This window comes from Amblyomma maculatum, chromosome 9 (genome assembly GCF_055883805.1).
Source record: "Amblyomma maculatum isolate TAMU_Amacu chromosome 9, ASM5588380v1, whole genome shotgun sequence".
Classification (NCBI taxonomy): domain Eukaryota; kingdom Metazoa; phylum Arthropoda; class Arachnida; order Ixodida; family Ixodidae; genus Amblyomma; species Amblyomma maculatum.
Window position 1 is genome coordinate 31,764,628 of NC_139352.1, and position 14,838 is coordinate 31,779,465.

Here is a 14,838-nt window from a genome sequence, read left to right on the forward strand (position 1 = left end):
GGGGCTATGTGAACAACGGCGTAGGTGATGTCACTGATACGGTGAACAATCTCGTAAGGGCCGAAGTATCGGCGTAGTAACTTTTCAGATAGGCCGCGATGACGAACAGGTGTTGATACCCACACGAACTCGCCTGGCTCGTAAGTGACGATTCTTCGGTCGAGGTAATAACGAGCAGCATCATTCGCCTGTTGTCGGTGGATTCTTAGGCGTGCTAGTTGCCGCGCTTCCTCAGCACGCTGAACAAAGATGTCGGCGTCAAGTTCGGTGTCAGAGTCGCAAGAAGGACCAACTGGCATCATGGCATCCAACGGCGTGCTCACTTGGCGACCGAAGACAAGCTGGAACGGGGTCAGTCTCGCCGTCTCTTGAGTGGCGGTATTGTACGCGAAAGTTGCATAGGGCGAAATCCCATCCCAGGTGCGATGTTCTGCATCCACATACATAGAAATCATGTCGATGAGGGTGCGATTGAGACGCTCCACCAGCCCGTTGATCTGAGGGTGATACGCCGGCGCACGTCGATGACTAGTGAGAGTCAGTCATGACCAACCGGATTAGGCGAGCCGTAAAAGCTCTTCCAAGGTCAGTGATTACCATGGCGGGGGCGCCATGACGTAGGACGATGTTATGAACGAAATACTGCGCAACTTCGGCTGCAGTACCTTTAACAAGAGACGCGGTCTCTGTGTACCGTGTTAGGTAATCTGTCGTGACGACTACCCAACGGTTGTGAGACGAGGACTTCGGAAAAGGACCGAGAAGATCCATGCCCACTTGATGGAAAGGGGTCTTCGGAGGAGCAATAGGCTAAAGACATCCAGCGGGTTTAAATGGCGGAAACTTCAGACATTGGCAGTCACGACATGAACGTACATAGGCCCACAACGATGGGAGTAACTTGGGCCAATTATACTTTCAACGAATTCGTGCAAGTGTACGGCTGACCCCCGGGTGGCCGGCGGTGGGATCATTATGACAGGCACTTAATATATCTGGGCACAACTCGGAGGGCAGAACAAGGAGAAACGTCTCTTCATTGTTAGCAAAATTTCGATTTTAGAGCCCGTTACCAAGCAGAGTGAACGTTTGAAGCCCACGATGAAAAATGCAGGGTATATGGGCGTCGACGCCCTGGAGGTAGTCGATGAGTGGCGCTAACTCTGGGTCCATTCTCTGCAGCTGCGCTATTTGGGTTGTACTCATAGCTCTCAGAAAGGGAAAATCATCGGCCGTTTCTTCTGGACATATGGCGATGGGCGAGCGCGACAGACAGTCAGTATCCTGATGCTTCCGTCCTGACTTGTATACGACTTACGTCATACTCTTGTAATCTAAGGCTCCACCTAGCCAATCGTCCTGAGGGGTTTCTGAGGCTCGCGAGCCAGCATAATGAATGGTGGTCGTTTATGACGCGTAAAGGTCGGCCGTAGAGGTATGGTCGGAACTTGGTGAGGGCCCATATTACCGACAGACATTCTTTCTCAGTAAATAGTTGGTTTTGGAGCGGGTAAGTGTCTGGCTCGCGTACGCGATCTCCCGTTCTGCACCATCTTGCCACTGAATTAGTACTGCACCAACCCCAACGTTGCTGGCATCAGTGTGGACGTCAGTTGCGGCGTTTTCATGAAAATGGCCTAGTATCGGGGGATTCTGTAGGCGGCTGCGAAGCTCAAGGAAAGCGGCCTCTTATTCACTTCCCCACAGGAACGGCGTGTCATCTCGAGTCAGTGTGGTTAACGGCTCCGCGATGTGCGAAAAGTCTCGTACAAAGCGTCTGTAATAGGAACACAACCCTAGGAACCGTCGAACAGCTTTCTTGCCAGTCGGGCGCTGAAAATCAGACACGGCAGCTGTCTTTTCAGGGTCCGGGCGAACACCTTTTGCGCTGACCACGTGACCAAAGAAGTTCCTCAAAGCCGAAGTGACATTGCTCCGGTTTCATTGTCAGGTTGGCGTCTCGGAGAGCTTTTAACACAAGGCGTAACCGTTCTAGGCGTTGGTCGAAGGTGGTCGAAAATATGACGACATCGTCCAGGTAAACCAAACACCACTGCCATTTCAAACCGGACAGAACGATATCCATCATGCGTTGGAAAGTGGCCGGTGCCGAGCATAGGCCGAATGGTAGCACCTTAAACGCATACAAGCCATCGGGTGTTACAGAAGCCGTATTCTCCCGGTCTCTCTCATCCGCCTCTATTTGCCAGTACCCACTTTTTAGATCTAGCGACGAGAAGTATCACGCATCTCGCAGTCGATCGAGAACGTCGTCTATGCGGGGAAGTGTGTGAACGTCCCTTTTAGTGACGAGATTAAGTTTTCTGTAATCGACACAGAACCGCAGAGTGTTGTCCTTCTTTCTGACGAGAACCGGCGAAGCAAAACGGGCTTGTAGACGGCTGAATGACATCGTCGGCAAGCATTTCAGTGACCTGTCTCTGAATTGCTGCTCGTTCCATTGGAGAAACACGGTATGGGCGTTGGCATACGGGGCTCGTGGTCTCGTCTGTCATACGGGGCTTGGCGACCGGAGTTCAGCCCACTTTGGAAGACGTGGTGAAGCAGTCTGCAAAATCTGCCAAGACAGCCGAAAGCAGATCGTTCTGAGCCGGCTATAACTCGGTGTTCATTTCGACACGTGGCAGAAAGTGACGAGGTCCAGTATCGTCTTGAAGGGCTTCTTACACGGAGCACAAATGTGGACACTCCGCGACGTCTTGGAAGAAGGAGATCACCGTGCCTTTGACGAAATGTTGAAATTCGTTCGAAAAGTTGGTTACCAGAACGGTAGTGCAGCCATCCCGTAGGTGGACGAGACCTCGGGCAACAATGAGACCCCTCTTAAGCAGCAGTGGGATATGACCCTCCGCCATGCCCTCAAAATCATGAAATAGGTCATTCTGCATGCGAATTAGGTCACTGCACTGTTGTGGCACCGTGACATCATACTCCACAATACGCAGAGCATGGCTACAGGGATCGCGGGTGTCGAAGAGTGCTATTGCGCGTTTAGTCGAGAATATGACTCGTTTCCTTAGAGGTCGATCACAGCACCGTTTGCCTGCAGAAAGTCGAGCTCCAGGTTCAGATCTCTCGAACAGTCGCGCAAGACGACGAATTCCCCGACGTAGATGAAACCGTGGATGCCAATTCAGGCTGTGCACCTTGCGGCCGGGATGATGAGGTGACCTTCAGCCGTGCGAATGCTAGGGCTCAACCATGGTGTCACAGCTTTGCTCAATTCCTGGGCGAGGGCGTGACTTATCACTGAATAGTTTGCACCAGTATCGAGCAAAGCGATCGCGTCAGTTCCGTCAAGTGTCACCCACAAATCAGAAGTAGCGCGTGGGATGCTGTCGCTACCCTGCCCCTGTGAGAAATCAGCGTATCGGTGTATCGGCGGCGGAGGACCTTCAGTTTTTCCGACAGCAGCGGCCTTGCCTCCAGAGACCGCTGGAATTAGTTTTCCCGGCGTGGACTGGGCGAACGCCGCTCAGTATAGCTGGCGTCTCTGCGAGGGCTTGGGGAACGGTACCGCAACGGAGATCACGATCCTGAGTCATAGCGCCTACATCACCCAGGCGTCTGACGGGCCGACGGATAAGCTTCAATCTCGAGCGGCTGTTCACCGTTCCGTGGACAGGGCGCATCGGGTTCGAAGCCGCGAAGTCCCACTCGGCGATACGGGCATGCACGGTAAAGGTGACCGGCCTCACCGCAGTTGTAGCAGATTGGCCTGCGGTTCCACGCACGCCACACGCCCGACTTGCGAGGGCGTGGAACAGGCACCACAACTTGTGCCGATGCGTCATGCGGACTGATGTGGCTGCCCACCTGTGTCAGGTCAATACTACCACAGGCAGCTTCTTGACGTGCAACGGACGCGTACGTTCGTTTGTCGTCGACCCGTGGAGGCATGGTAGCCACAGGATCGTAGGCAGCTGCCTGGCGAACAACGGATGTGTGCGTGGGCATTTCATCGATACGCTGCCGTACGTTGGTGACCGGGAATTCATGCGCAACCTGGCGTACTTCATCTCTAACGACTTCGGTCAGTGATGTCACGGCGCAATCTGAGGCAAACGGAAACGTTGGAGTTCCTCCCGAACAACCGACCGAATGAGGTCACGTAAGGCGTCCGCACCGCCTCCATGGCACGACAAAAAGACATCAGGGGCTAGGCTGTTGACATCTCGGTTGTACTGCCGGGTCCGTTGTTGGAGCGTCGTTTCCATGGTCGTTGCCTCCGCGAGGAATTCAGCAACGGTACGCGGTGGACTGCGAACGAGGCCCGCAAACGGCTCCTGCTTAACTCCACGCATGAGGTGGCGAAGCTTCTTCTCCTCTGTCATATTGTGGTCTGCGCGTTGAAAAAAATGGGTCATGTCTTCACAGTACATGCGCACACTTTCATTGGGCCGCTGGTCTCTGGACTGAAGTGCAGCTTCAGCTTTCTCGCGGCGGTCGGCGTTGGGGAAGGTGGTCAGAAGTTTACGGCAAAACGCTTGCCAGGTGGTAAGGCCGCCTTCATAGTTTTCGAACCACGTACGCGCAGACCCTTCTAGGGCAAAGTAAACATTATTGAGCTTACGCTCGTCACTCCAGCCGTTGTACCGAGCCAGTCGCTCGAAGGTCGCCAGCCAATCCTCAGCGTCTTCGAAGACGTCGCCGTGAAAAGATGGTGGTGTTCGCGGGTGGTGGCAGAGGATCGAAGCTGAGAGCCTGGGATCAGTGGCCATTTCGAAGTGGCTAGAGAGTTGCGGCTGCGTGATCCTCGTGGGGGTGGGAAGGGGCACAAACTCAGCGACTGCCCGCGGAGGGGGCGACTGAGTCGCTGTTGGACCGGAGTCAGATTCGTCGTGAAGCGCACTCCACCAGACTGTAACGGTTATTGCGCCAAATGTCCAGGCAACGCCCTGAGCCTAGAGGACTGCCGAAGTCCGAGAGCGGTGTGAGCGCGGTTCCAGGCAACCAACTTCGTCGTCTACGCCAATCAGCAACCACTTCATCGTCTACGCCAGCTAGCCACTAATTGTCTGCGCTTCCTCGTCGACTATGGTTGGTTGGTTTGTAGGGTTTAACGTCCCAAAGCAACTCAGGCTATGAAAGACGCCGTAGTGGAGGACTCCGGAAATTTCGACCACCTGGGGTTCTTTAACGTGCACTGACATCGCACAGCACACGGGCGCCTTGCTTTTCGCCTCCATCGAAAAGCTGCCGCCGAGGCCGGGATTCGATCCCGCGTCCTTGGCAACAGTAGTCGAGCGCCGTAACCACTGCGCCACCCCGGCGGGGTCGTCGACTATAGTTCCTATCAATATATATATATATATATATATATATAAAGAGTCTCTTAGTTTCTTCATCTCCAGATACACACAGAACACCGACTGTATTGCGTCGACTCTCACCGTTTCCAGCTTGGGTTTCCATTGTGCTGGGGCGAAGAGTAACACCGGCCTGTAGACCAGCTGTAGCGCCTGCGGCCTCAAGAAGGTTTCGGAAGCCGAACCGGATCCCAAGAAAAGCCGTTGTGTTCCTCTCGCCACCAGCCCTTTACCATCGCAGCCGTCTTCCTCAAGTGCTTCAGGCAATCCCAGTTCGTCAATTGTGGAATGGCGCCGATGTACCTGCGATGATTTTATTACAGAGTGTATGTCTCGACTTTTTTGCATCCTCGCTGATAACACTTTGGTAAATTTAGTAAAAGCACATAGCTAGATTTGGGTTCATTTATAGCACACTCTCATTCCTAAGTAATCCATTCTTGCATATCTTTCAATATCATCGTCGTCATTAGTCGGACTCTTTTCATTGTACGGCAGAAGCCTCTCTCATATCCCTTCAATTAATCTAGGCCTGTGCGAGCTGCTTTCGTTTTATCTCCTACATCTTCCTTATTTCATCTATCCATAATGGTTGTTTAACAGTGAAACATCAACACAGACCAAGAGAGAAACGAAACGAGAAACACGGTTGGGGTGGTGGTAAAAATATTATAATGAAAATGTTTAGGAGGTTGTATCAGCGGTTGCAGCCCTCAGTCCGGAACCCCATTGGCGTTCCGGACCTCCAGCGGCAAAGGCACTAGACAAAGGGGAGGAGGTACACCTCCGCAAGCTACAGACCAACACTTTTAGCAACCCACGAAGACTACACGTAATAGATCCTGAGTCATCCTTCTCCCCACAATGCAAATTCTGTGGGGAGAAGGCGGATCTGTACCATGTGGTGTGGGCCTGCCAGCGAAATCAGACTATCGCTATTGAAGCCCCACTGTCCACCCTCCGGTCGAAATTTCTTTTCCGCGGTAGCTGTGAGGCTTCGTCCCCACAACGCAAGGCCGCAAAAACGGTGGTGCAGTGGTAAGACGCCCGACTACTGTGCCGGAGTTCCCGGGATCGAATCCCGGCCTCGGCGGCTGCGCTTCGATGGAGGCGAAACGAAGTGCGTCCGTGTGCTGTGCGATGTCAGCGCACGTTAAAGATCCCCAGGTGGTCGAAATTACTCCGTAGCCCTCCACTACGGCCCCCTTTTTCTCTATCCACTTTCACTCCCACCTTCATCCCTTCCCTTACGGCGCGGTTCAGGTGTCCACAGAGCAAGTGTGACAGATACTGCGCCTTTCCCTTCCTATGAACCAACCAACCAACCAAAAACGTCTTCAAAGAGTAATTAATAATAGAGTTACAGCCACCGCAATCAACCGATTTTGCGCTTCCCTCTCCTTCCGTTCCCTCTCAGAGGTTTTTCACTCTCCTGCTCGGTCGTCTAGCCTCCGTAAGCCAAATTCCCCTTCCTCCTCCTCGTTTTGCGGGAGGGGGGCGTCTTGCGGAGAACGTCACTCGCGTACGTCATGAACGTGAACTGCACACGAGCGGGAAGCAGTGCGTTTGCGGTAGGTTGCGGGAAAGAAGGGAAGTCTGTAGAATCTGCGCAGCTCGTAGAACGGACTCGGACCAGGGGGTTGGTAATGGTGGTACTCTCCGCGTGCACGAAAACGAAACGGGCGAAGGAATAGCGTGCAGCAGCGAACGGTGGACACAATTATTGGTGTACGCCCAATCTTCTCCCGTCAGTCCGAGAGGCGGACCAATGGACGTAGTTTTCGGCAAATACGTCAATAGCTGCGGTTCAACGGGCCAGCGCAAGGAACGGGAAAGCTGGCTTCCCGAAGGAAAGCATGAGAGAGCTTTTATTTGTATTTTCGTTGCTTTGAGGCGCACATCTCACTGTAGCATTATGCACAGACTATATCCGGTACACGATAGAAGCCTTGAGCTCCTTTGCTTAAAACGTCATAACCTGGACAGTGGCTCTTTAATATCCAGCCAACGCATAAGGGGTGGGAACCAACTCTGACCAGCTCGGACGCAAGGGGTCCAGAAGAACTCGTCGAAAGAGCACGGACAGCAGCGTACCCCAATGGGGTTCCGGACTGATGACTCCAATCGCCGCTACAGTCTCCTAAACATGTTCACATAAATATTTTTACCACCACCACTGGAAGCTGACCTGAGGACGTATTCTTCTGCACCCCGTATAAAGTACCCCGGAGGCCTTGATGATGTTCTAGAGTACGGTTTTGTGACTTCTGGGTCAGGCTGGCTCTTCCTGTGGGCTGTTCCTTCGTTGCCGCTTTATCCCCCTCGGCCTATTCTCTCTCTCCGCATACGTGCGTGGCTTGAGGAGCCGTTGAAAATTGAATCAATTTTAACCGTAAGGACCCATGTCTCTGCTCTTGCTGCTGACCAAAGATTGGGTCTGTTAGTCGCCGCCGGTGAGGCTGGTGAGAAAGCCAAATGAACTTGCCCGTCTGCATTCAAATGCTCGGCCGGCGGCTGCGTTTCGATGGAGACAAAACGAAGAGGCCGTCCGTGCGCTGTGCGATGTGATAGTGTTAGCTAGTCCCTTTGTAACGGGTGTCAGCGCGCTTTAAAGATCCCCAGGTGGTCAAAATTACACCGTAGTCCTCCACTATGACTCCTCTTTCTCTCTTTTTACTTTCATCCATTCCTTCCTCTCTTTACTAAAGTGCAGTCCAGGTGATCCCCAGGTGGTCGAAATTACTCCGTAGCCCTCCACTACGGCTCCTCTTTCTCTCTTTTAACTTTCACCCCACCTTCCTCCCTTCCCTTACGGCGCAGTTAAGGCGTTCACAGAAAACAAGTGAGACAGTTACCGCGCCTTTCCCTTCCTATAAAGCAATCCACAGCAACAAGCGTAACAGATAATGCGCCTTTCCTTTCCTGTGAACCAATTGTTATTGCATGCAGAAACGCTGAGGCCCTCCTGGCTCCTCGAAGTTTTGTGTTTGAGGAAGTGAAGAAGTCGCGTGTGTCGTGTCTCCGGCACAGCCCCTTTTGCAATTCAAAAGTTTCAGGAATGTCCGTGTCGTCTGTGCATCTTCTAGTAGATCATGGTCGCATTCAGCATATAAGCGTACCCTGCAAAAAACAAAAACGTGACAGCGCAATCTAGCTACAGAAATGCTGCCTGCAAGACTCTACTTGCAACACTTTCCATTGCTCCTGTTATGTTGTCAAACCTTCGTAAATGATTGGCGTAGTTTATAAGTTATTTAGTTTTTTTCCGGTAGGAAGAGATAATGAGAAAAAGCTGAGAGGTCTTTTTAATAACGGCTCTTCGAAAATTGCCTAGTTTTCCGTCACGAGCAATGCAGCACTGGCCGAATGGTAAGAATTTCATCTGTTGTAAATTCGTAATAATTTTCCATAATTCGACCACTTTTTTCATGTCGTGTGCCATCTGCAAGGTTAAAAACACATTGGTCTTCTACAGTTCGTTCACGACAAACATTTTGGCGCACACCAATTTCTTCAGGTGCGCAATTTCTAGGTTCAGGTAATTCTGCCTATGTTTTCTTAATGTCATCTTCCATGGTAGATCAAGCGCAGGGACGAAGGTATACTGCTTACTTGGCCTCGTAAATTGCGTCGCCCTTCCTTGTGGCTCCAAGTTCATTTATGCTTCAAAAAGCAAGGCGCTCTAAAAGTAATGCATTCAGCATGCGTAGAAATCAGTGCGGACGTTGTTGTTGCGACTTAAGGAAGAGAAAATGCACAGGCCTGCTACTGGCTCTGTAGCTGAGCCACCTCCGCTGCCTTGTGCGGACAGAAGAGAAAACAGAGAACAACGAAAAAGAAAAGGGGGAGAAACACGCGGCGGCAACAGCCGTCGTCCACCACCGAAACGGTAGCGGTTGCAATGACGGCCTACAATCTCCTTCGTGCGGACGTATTTTTATGCAAAGTAATGGAATTTTTGGCGGTATTGAGCAACTCTTTTGTACGTGCTGTCGTATGTTCATGGGATTATAAAATAAATTGTTCAATACCACGAAAAATGCCACATCTGTGTGCCGTACAAAAGTGTCATAAGGTCTCTAGAGACATGTAGTTATGATATTGAGGTTTAATAAGTTTATTTAGGCGTGTAACGCTGCGCTTTGAGATTTAAAACCAGAATGAGTAGGTACAACGGAAACATACTTTACTTTTGTTTTCCTTAAAGGCCCACTGTCAACCCTCCGGTTTAAAATATTTTCTTCCCCGGTGACTGTGAGACTTCGCCCCTAGAACGCAAGGCCGCAAAATGTTTTTGAAAAGAGTGGCTAATACCGCAGTTACAGCCACCGCAATCACCCGATTGTGTCATGCCTCTCTCCTACCGTTCCCTCGCAAAGGTTTTTCACTCTCCTGCCAAAGGTCGTCTAGCCTCCGCAATACAAATTCCCCTTCCTCCTCCGCGTTTGGCGGGAGGTGGGGCGTGGCTCTGCGCGAGCGCGAAAAAAAAAAACGGTTGAGGGAGCGCGCCGTCAGTCAGCGAGACGGACCAATGGACATCGTTCGCGGTACGTACGTCATTATTGCGGCCCGTCGGGCCAGCGCAGGAAACGGGGAAGCTGGCTTCCCAAAGGAGAGCATGAGAGAGCTTTGAATTGTATTTTCGATGCTTTGCGGCGCGCGTGTCACTGCAGCATTTTGCACAGACTACCTCCGGTACCTGATCGAAACACTGGGCTCCTTTGCTTAAAAGGGCCTTCCCTGGACAGTGGCCCTTTAAGTGTGGACGCCAAAGTGTCTAGGAATAATTATAATTGGTTCACAGGAAGGGAAAAGCACCGTATCTCACACTGCTTCTGTAGCCACCCGAACAGCGCTTTTAGAGAAGGGAGAAAAAAAAACTGATTTATTTATAGGAAGGGAAAGGCGCGGTAACTGTCTCACTTGTTTTCGTGGACACCGCAATCGCGCTGTAAGGGAAGGGAGGAAGGTGGGGGGTGAAAGTGGAAAGAGAGAAAGAGGAGCCGTAGTGGAGGGCTACGGAGCAGTTTCGACCACCTGGGGACCTTTAACGGGCGCTGACATCGCACAGCACACAAACGCCTCTTCGTTTCGCCCCCATCGAAACGCAGCCGCCGAGGTCGGGTTCGAACCCGGGTACTCCGGCACAGTAGTCGGGCGTCTCACCACTGCACCACCACGGCGGGGCAGAGAAGGGAGAAAGTTGGGAATGAGAGAAGAAAGAGAGGAAGGGGTGCCATTGTGGAGGGCTCCGGAGTAATTTCGAGCACCTGGGGATCTTTAACGTGCACTGACATCGCACAAAACACAAAACACGGACACCACTTTGTTTCGCCTCCATCGAAACGCAGCTGCCAGCGGTCGAGATCGACCCCGGAAATTGCGGCACAATAGTTGGGCGTCTTACCACTGCACCACCGCGGCGGGTCAAAAAGAAAAAAACTATAAAATGATCACTTTTCTAACAAAAAAAGAGAGAATTGTATGAAATAATCACTTTGGAGCATTTGTCATGTTTTGCTGTAATATATTTTTCTGTACTTTCAGCTGTCGCAACAGTCTTTCTTTTGCTCAATGTGGCATGATTGATAAATGTGGTGTAACTAAATACGCAGTTGGTTATCTGAGATTTTACGGTTGAATGCAACTTAACCATGAAAGAGCAGATACTGTTCAAGCGGAGCAAAGGTCTTCAATTCATTCCAGTAAATCTGCTTTGAAGGCGCTGTAGCCGATTGCCTTGCACCTTCCCGCCGCCTAAAATGTCCCTTTGACGTCATTAAATACAGCATACGGAACAAGCGCAACAATCTACATTATTCATAGTCACCGCGAAGCCATTGTAATAACCCAAAGCCACCTTTCATAAGGTGATCTTTTTCTCCTTTTGAATTTATGTCTGAATAATGAACTATGCTCGCCTGTTTGAGCGGTCAAGCTCATTGCTACTTGGTGCACTAAGGCCTGTGTTTTCGTTTTTTGTTTTTACAACTGCCACGCGTGGAAACAGGAATGGCAGTTGTTGATTCCCAGAGCCTCATGCGCAAATGGTTGCCGGCCTCGCTAAATCGAGAAAGCAGAACGCTGAGCCAGTCCAACCTCTCCAGCAAAGCACTATTCCCATCCATCCCAGCGCAACCTCTGAACGACTGGATGACTCCTAGCAATGTAGACCCAACTACCTGGGCAACCTAGGCCACCTCCTAAGAACTGTCGCTCTGTTCATTTCATAGATATCCAAGGGTCAATTACCAATGTTAGGCTACTTTAAAACGCAGGCATGTCAATAAGAGCGACAAGATGGGCGTAATTGTTGCATTAATGTACATTGAATATAGCAACGATGTTTCCTTTCGACGGAATAGCCGGTAGTTGAACACTACATCCCCCTGGGCATTCCGCCAGCAGGCACTGAAAGCATCTATCTGTCATATAAATATTTTTCACTGAATCCTTTTGCTGTCTCATTGGAATACGTTCTAGTTGCAAGTAAAAAGGTTAATTGAATCATTTTGACACATACATTTATTTGTGCATCGCCTCTTATAGAGTAACACACAAACATCGTCATATGAGCATGCAGGATAAGCTACTGCAATGCCCAACACTGGCTATCGAATGTGCAGGTTTAAAATGGGTCATGAATGGAAAAGCCTGTGATAGGCCTATATAGAGAATGACACTGGTTTTTCAACCTTGGAAATGCCATTGGATCAGGCAAGTTGTACAACATGAGTGTGGATGGAAAGGCCCACGAAAAACTCATTTCAGCTGTGCCTAACTGGGTGTGTGATGAACCAATACTGGCATGAACAATGGCCCACCAATGGACAATGTATTTAAACCCCTTGAGCCAATGTGGGCCCGATATTCATGCCACTGTTTCCTAACATTAGACCACTGTTGGTTCAATTGTGGTGTGTGGCTGTGATATGATGACTAGGCAGGATGGAGATGGCAGAATGCCTTTAAAACTGCCTGCTATGACAAGAATATTTTGTAATTGTCTCTGACTAGCCTTATTTTTCAATTTTATGTTTGTGAATTCGTATATAATTTGCATCCATCCACACTGTGCTAGATATGATTACCGGTCAAGACGCTTACAACCTCCTCCAGTCGTTTGAACGTTTTCACAAGGGAGAGCCTTAGCACGTGTTCTGAAATGCACGGCTAAAGCTAAAAACAAACGGTGTACTTGGAGCGCGACCAATTCCTCGTCATACTTAAATTTCTCCGGATGACGTATTTAAGAAATGCTAACTCTTAGTGCCCATTTCTACTTCTTCTGTTGTACAAATTAGTTCTCAGGGGGAATAATCGTTCGTATATCATTCCACAGTACTACGACATATATAAAACTATTGTTTTCTGGCGAAAGCTACGCTAGGAGAGTAGAAGAGCATTTCGTGGAGCCGGGCACAGGCCACTGCTGTGCATGGGTCGTCACCATGGCATGTAGTTGCGCGTGAGCCACAGGTATGCGCCGCAGCCATTGCGCCGAGTTCGTAGCCCGTGACGCTGTCAATTCGAGATATGCAGCTCACTCGATCTGCAAGCGCCGAGTCATGCCTCGAAGCTGGGGTATTAGCCGGGGCGGTGCGTTCGCTTCTTAAGTGCGCGCCATGAAAAAAGGAGAGTGGCCGTGCTCGTCACGATAGTAGCACAGGCGGGGGAAAATTGAACGTTCCGATACAAATGTCGTCGCATAGTCAAATGCCGGCCCAGAGCGTGCAAATGAGGAAGAAAGGCTAAGCGGTGGCCGAGGCACCCGAAGAACGAGAAGAACGTCTCGCTAATAGATGTCGCCAAGCCGCTGAACGACATTGAAAGCGGGTCGCCACCGAAATGTGAGTACACGAGTCAGATATAGCATCAATACCAGAGAGGCGCTTCACTACTTCACGTGTTTAATGGCTATGAAGGCATCTTAGTAGATGAGCGCGCGTGAGCGGATAGCTGAAGGGTTCCTCACTGTGCATGCGCGCGCGCCGCCTCGGAGAGCTGACCGAGTGGAGCATGAAAACACCTGCTTTTATCGCGCGCACCGCGCATGAAAATTGATTCTGGTTAGAACGTTAGTGAACTGTGATGCGTGCAACTGATCCCTGGTTGTGGTCTATGCAACGTTCGTTTCAGCAACGTTGAAAACTTCCAATATTTTTACTTGGACCTGCAGAACACCCCGATGCTGCATTTTGCACTGCGTTTATCCACAGGCTAAAATTATTCCTTGATAAGGAGCTAACACAAATCACGATTTTGTGTAACTCACCAGTGTAATCAACAAATCAATTCCTATTTTAAAACTCATGGTACAACTAATCACAGTACCAGCTTAAAGCTAGATATAAAATTTTTACTCTACTTAGCCTGCTTTCATCTGTCATCGCTGGTAGCCTCTTGCGCTGAGGTGTGCACGCGGTTTTGTTTCTTCTTCAGGGTTATATACTTGCTTCTTCGCCAGCTCTAATAATGATGATGATGATGATGATATTAATATTATTATTATTATTATTATTATTATTATTATTATTATTATTAATTGATTCACAGGAAGCGAAAGGCGCAGTATCTGTCACACTTGCTATGTAGACACCTGAAACGTGCCGTAAGGGAAGGGATGAAGGTGGGAGTGAAGGTGGAAAGAGAGAAAGGGGAGCCATAGCGGAGATCTGCGGAGTAATTTCGACCACCTGGGGATCTTTAACGTGCACTGACATCGCACAGCACACGGACGCCACTTCGTTTCGCCTCCATCGAAACGCAGCCGCCGTGGTCGGATTCGAACCCGGGAAGTCCGGACAGTAGTCGGGCGTCTTACCAATGCACCACCCCGGCCATCTCTCCTTCTCTAAATTTCCCTCTAAAGAGATGTTATGTACCGATTTCAGACGTTATTACAGACATGGCATTTCTATCAGCATCGCTTATCAGCAACGCAAGCTGTAGTCGGCGGATCCCATGTTCATCGCCTTGTAAAAGGGACACTATCAATACACAGATGTTCAGTTCCTCCCTGGCGTCTTGCTGATACACAACAGCTGGCGACGATGCAGAGACGGTAATGAGCATCGGCAGGATCGGTGAGTATCGACTCGGCACGAACGCATCCAGCAACGAATGCGTCGAGCGACAGGAAATGTTCTGCGAAGCGAACCAGCGGATAACGAAAGAAGATCATAAAGAGCCGGCCAAGAAGCGTGCGGGATCGCCTTAACCTTTGGTAAAGCAAGAAAACCTGAGAACAGCAATTTGTGAAGAAGTTAAGACGGCGGTTTGCAAGCACCTGCATCCAAGGCCTTCAGAGCTTCATGTAAAAGTTTTGTTCTGCAGAAGAAACCAGGCTGCCGAGGAATCGGTTGTGGATTAAGTCACGGCTCTGCGGAGGCCAGACGAAGACTAGTTTTGACAACGAGCGGCATCCGTTGGACGTTATGATGCGGGACCGTTTCGTATGTGGCCTCCAAAAACAAGGCTGAGTCGCACGCAGCAGTGGTGGGCAACT

At 50.3% G+C, this 14,838-nt stretch overlaps 1 protein-coding gene across 1 annotated transcript in view; it reads right to left on the reverse strand.

The window, feature by feature from the left end:
* The window catches only part of LOC146178772 (lysosomal alpha-mannosidase-like), a 49,880-nt gene that overhangs the window by 9,259 nt on the left and 25,783 nt on the right, over positions 1-14,838 (reverse strand). Inside the window, exon 9 of the mRNA XM_084580024.1 lies at positions 5,415-5,633. Coding sequence (XP_084436150.1) covers positions 5,415-5,633 — 219 coding nt within the window. The remainder of the gene's footprint in view (positions 1-5,414; positions 5,634-14,838) is intronic.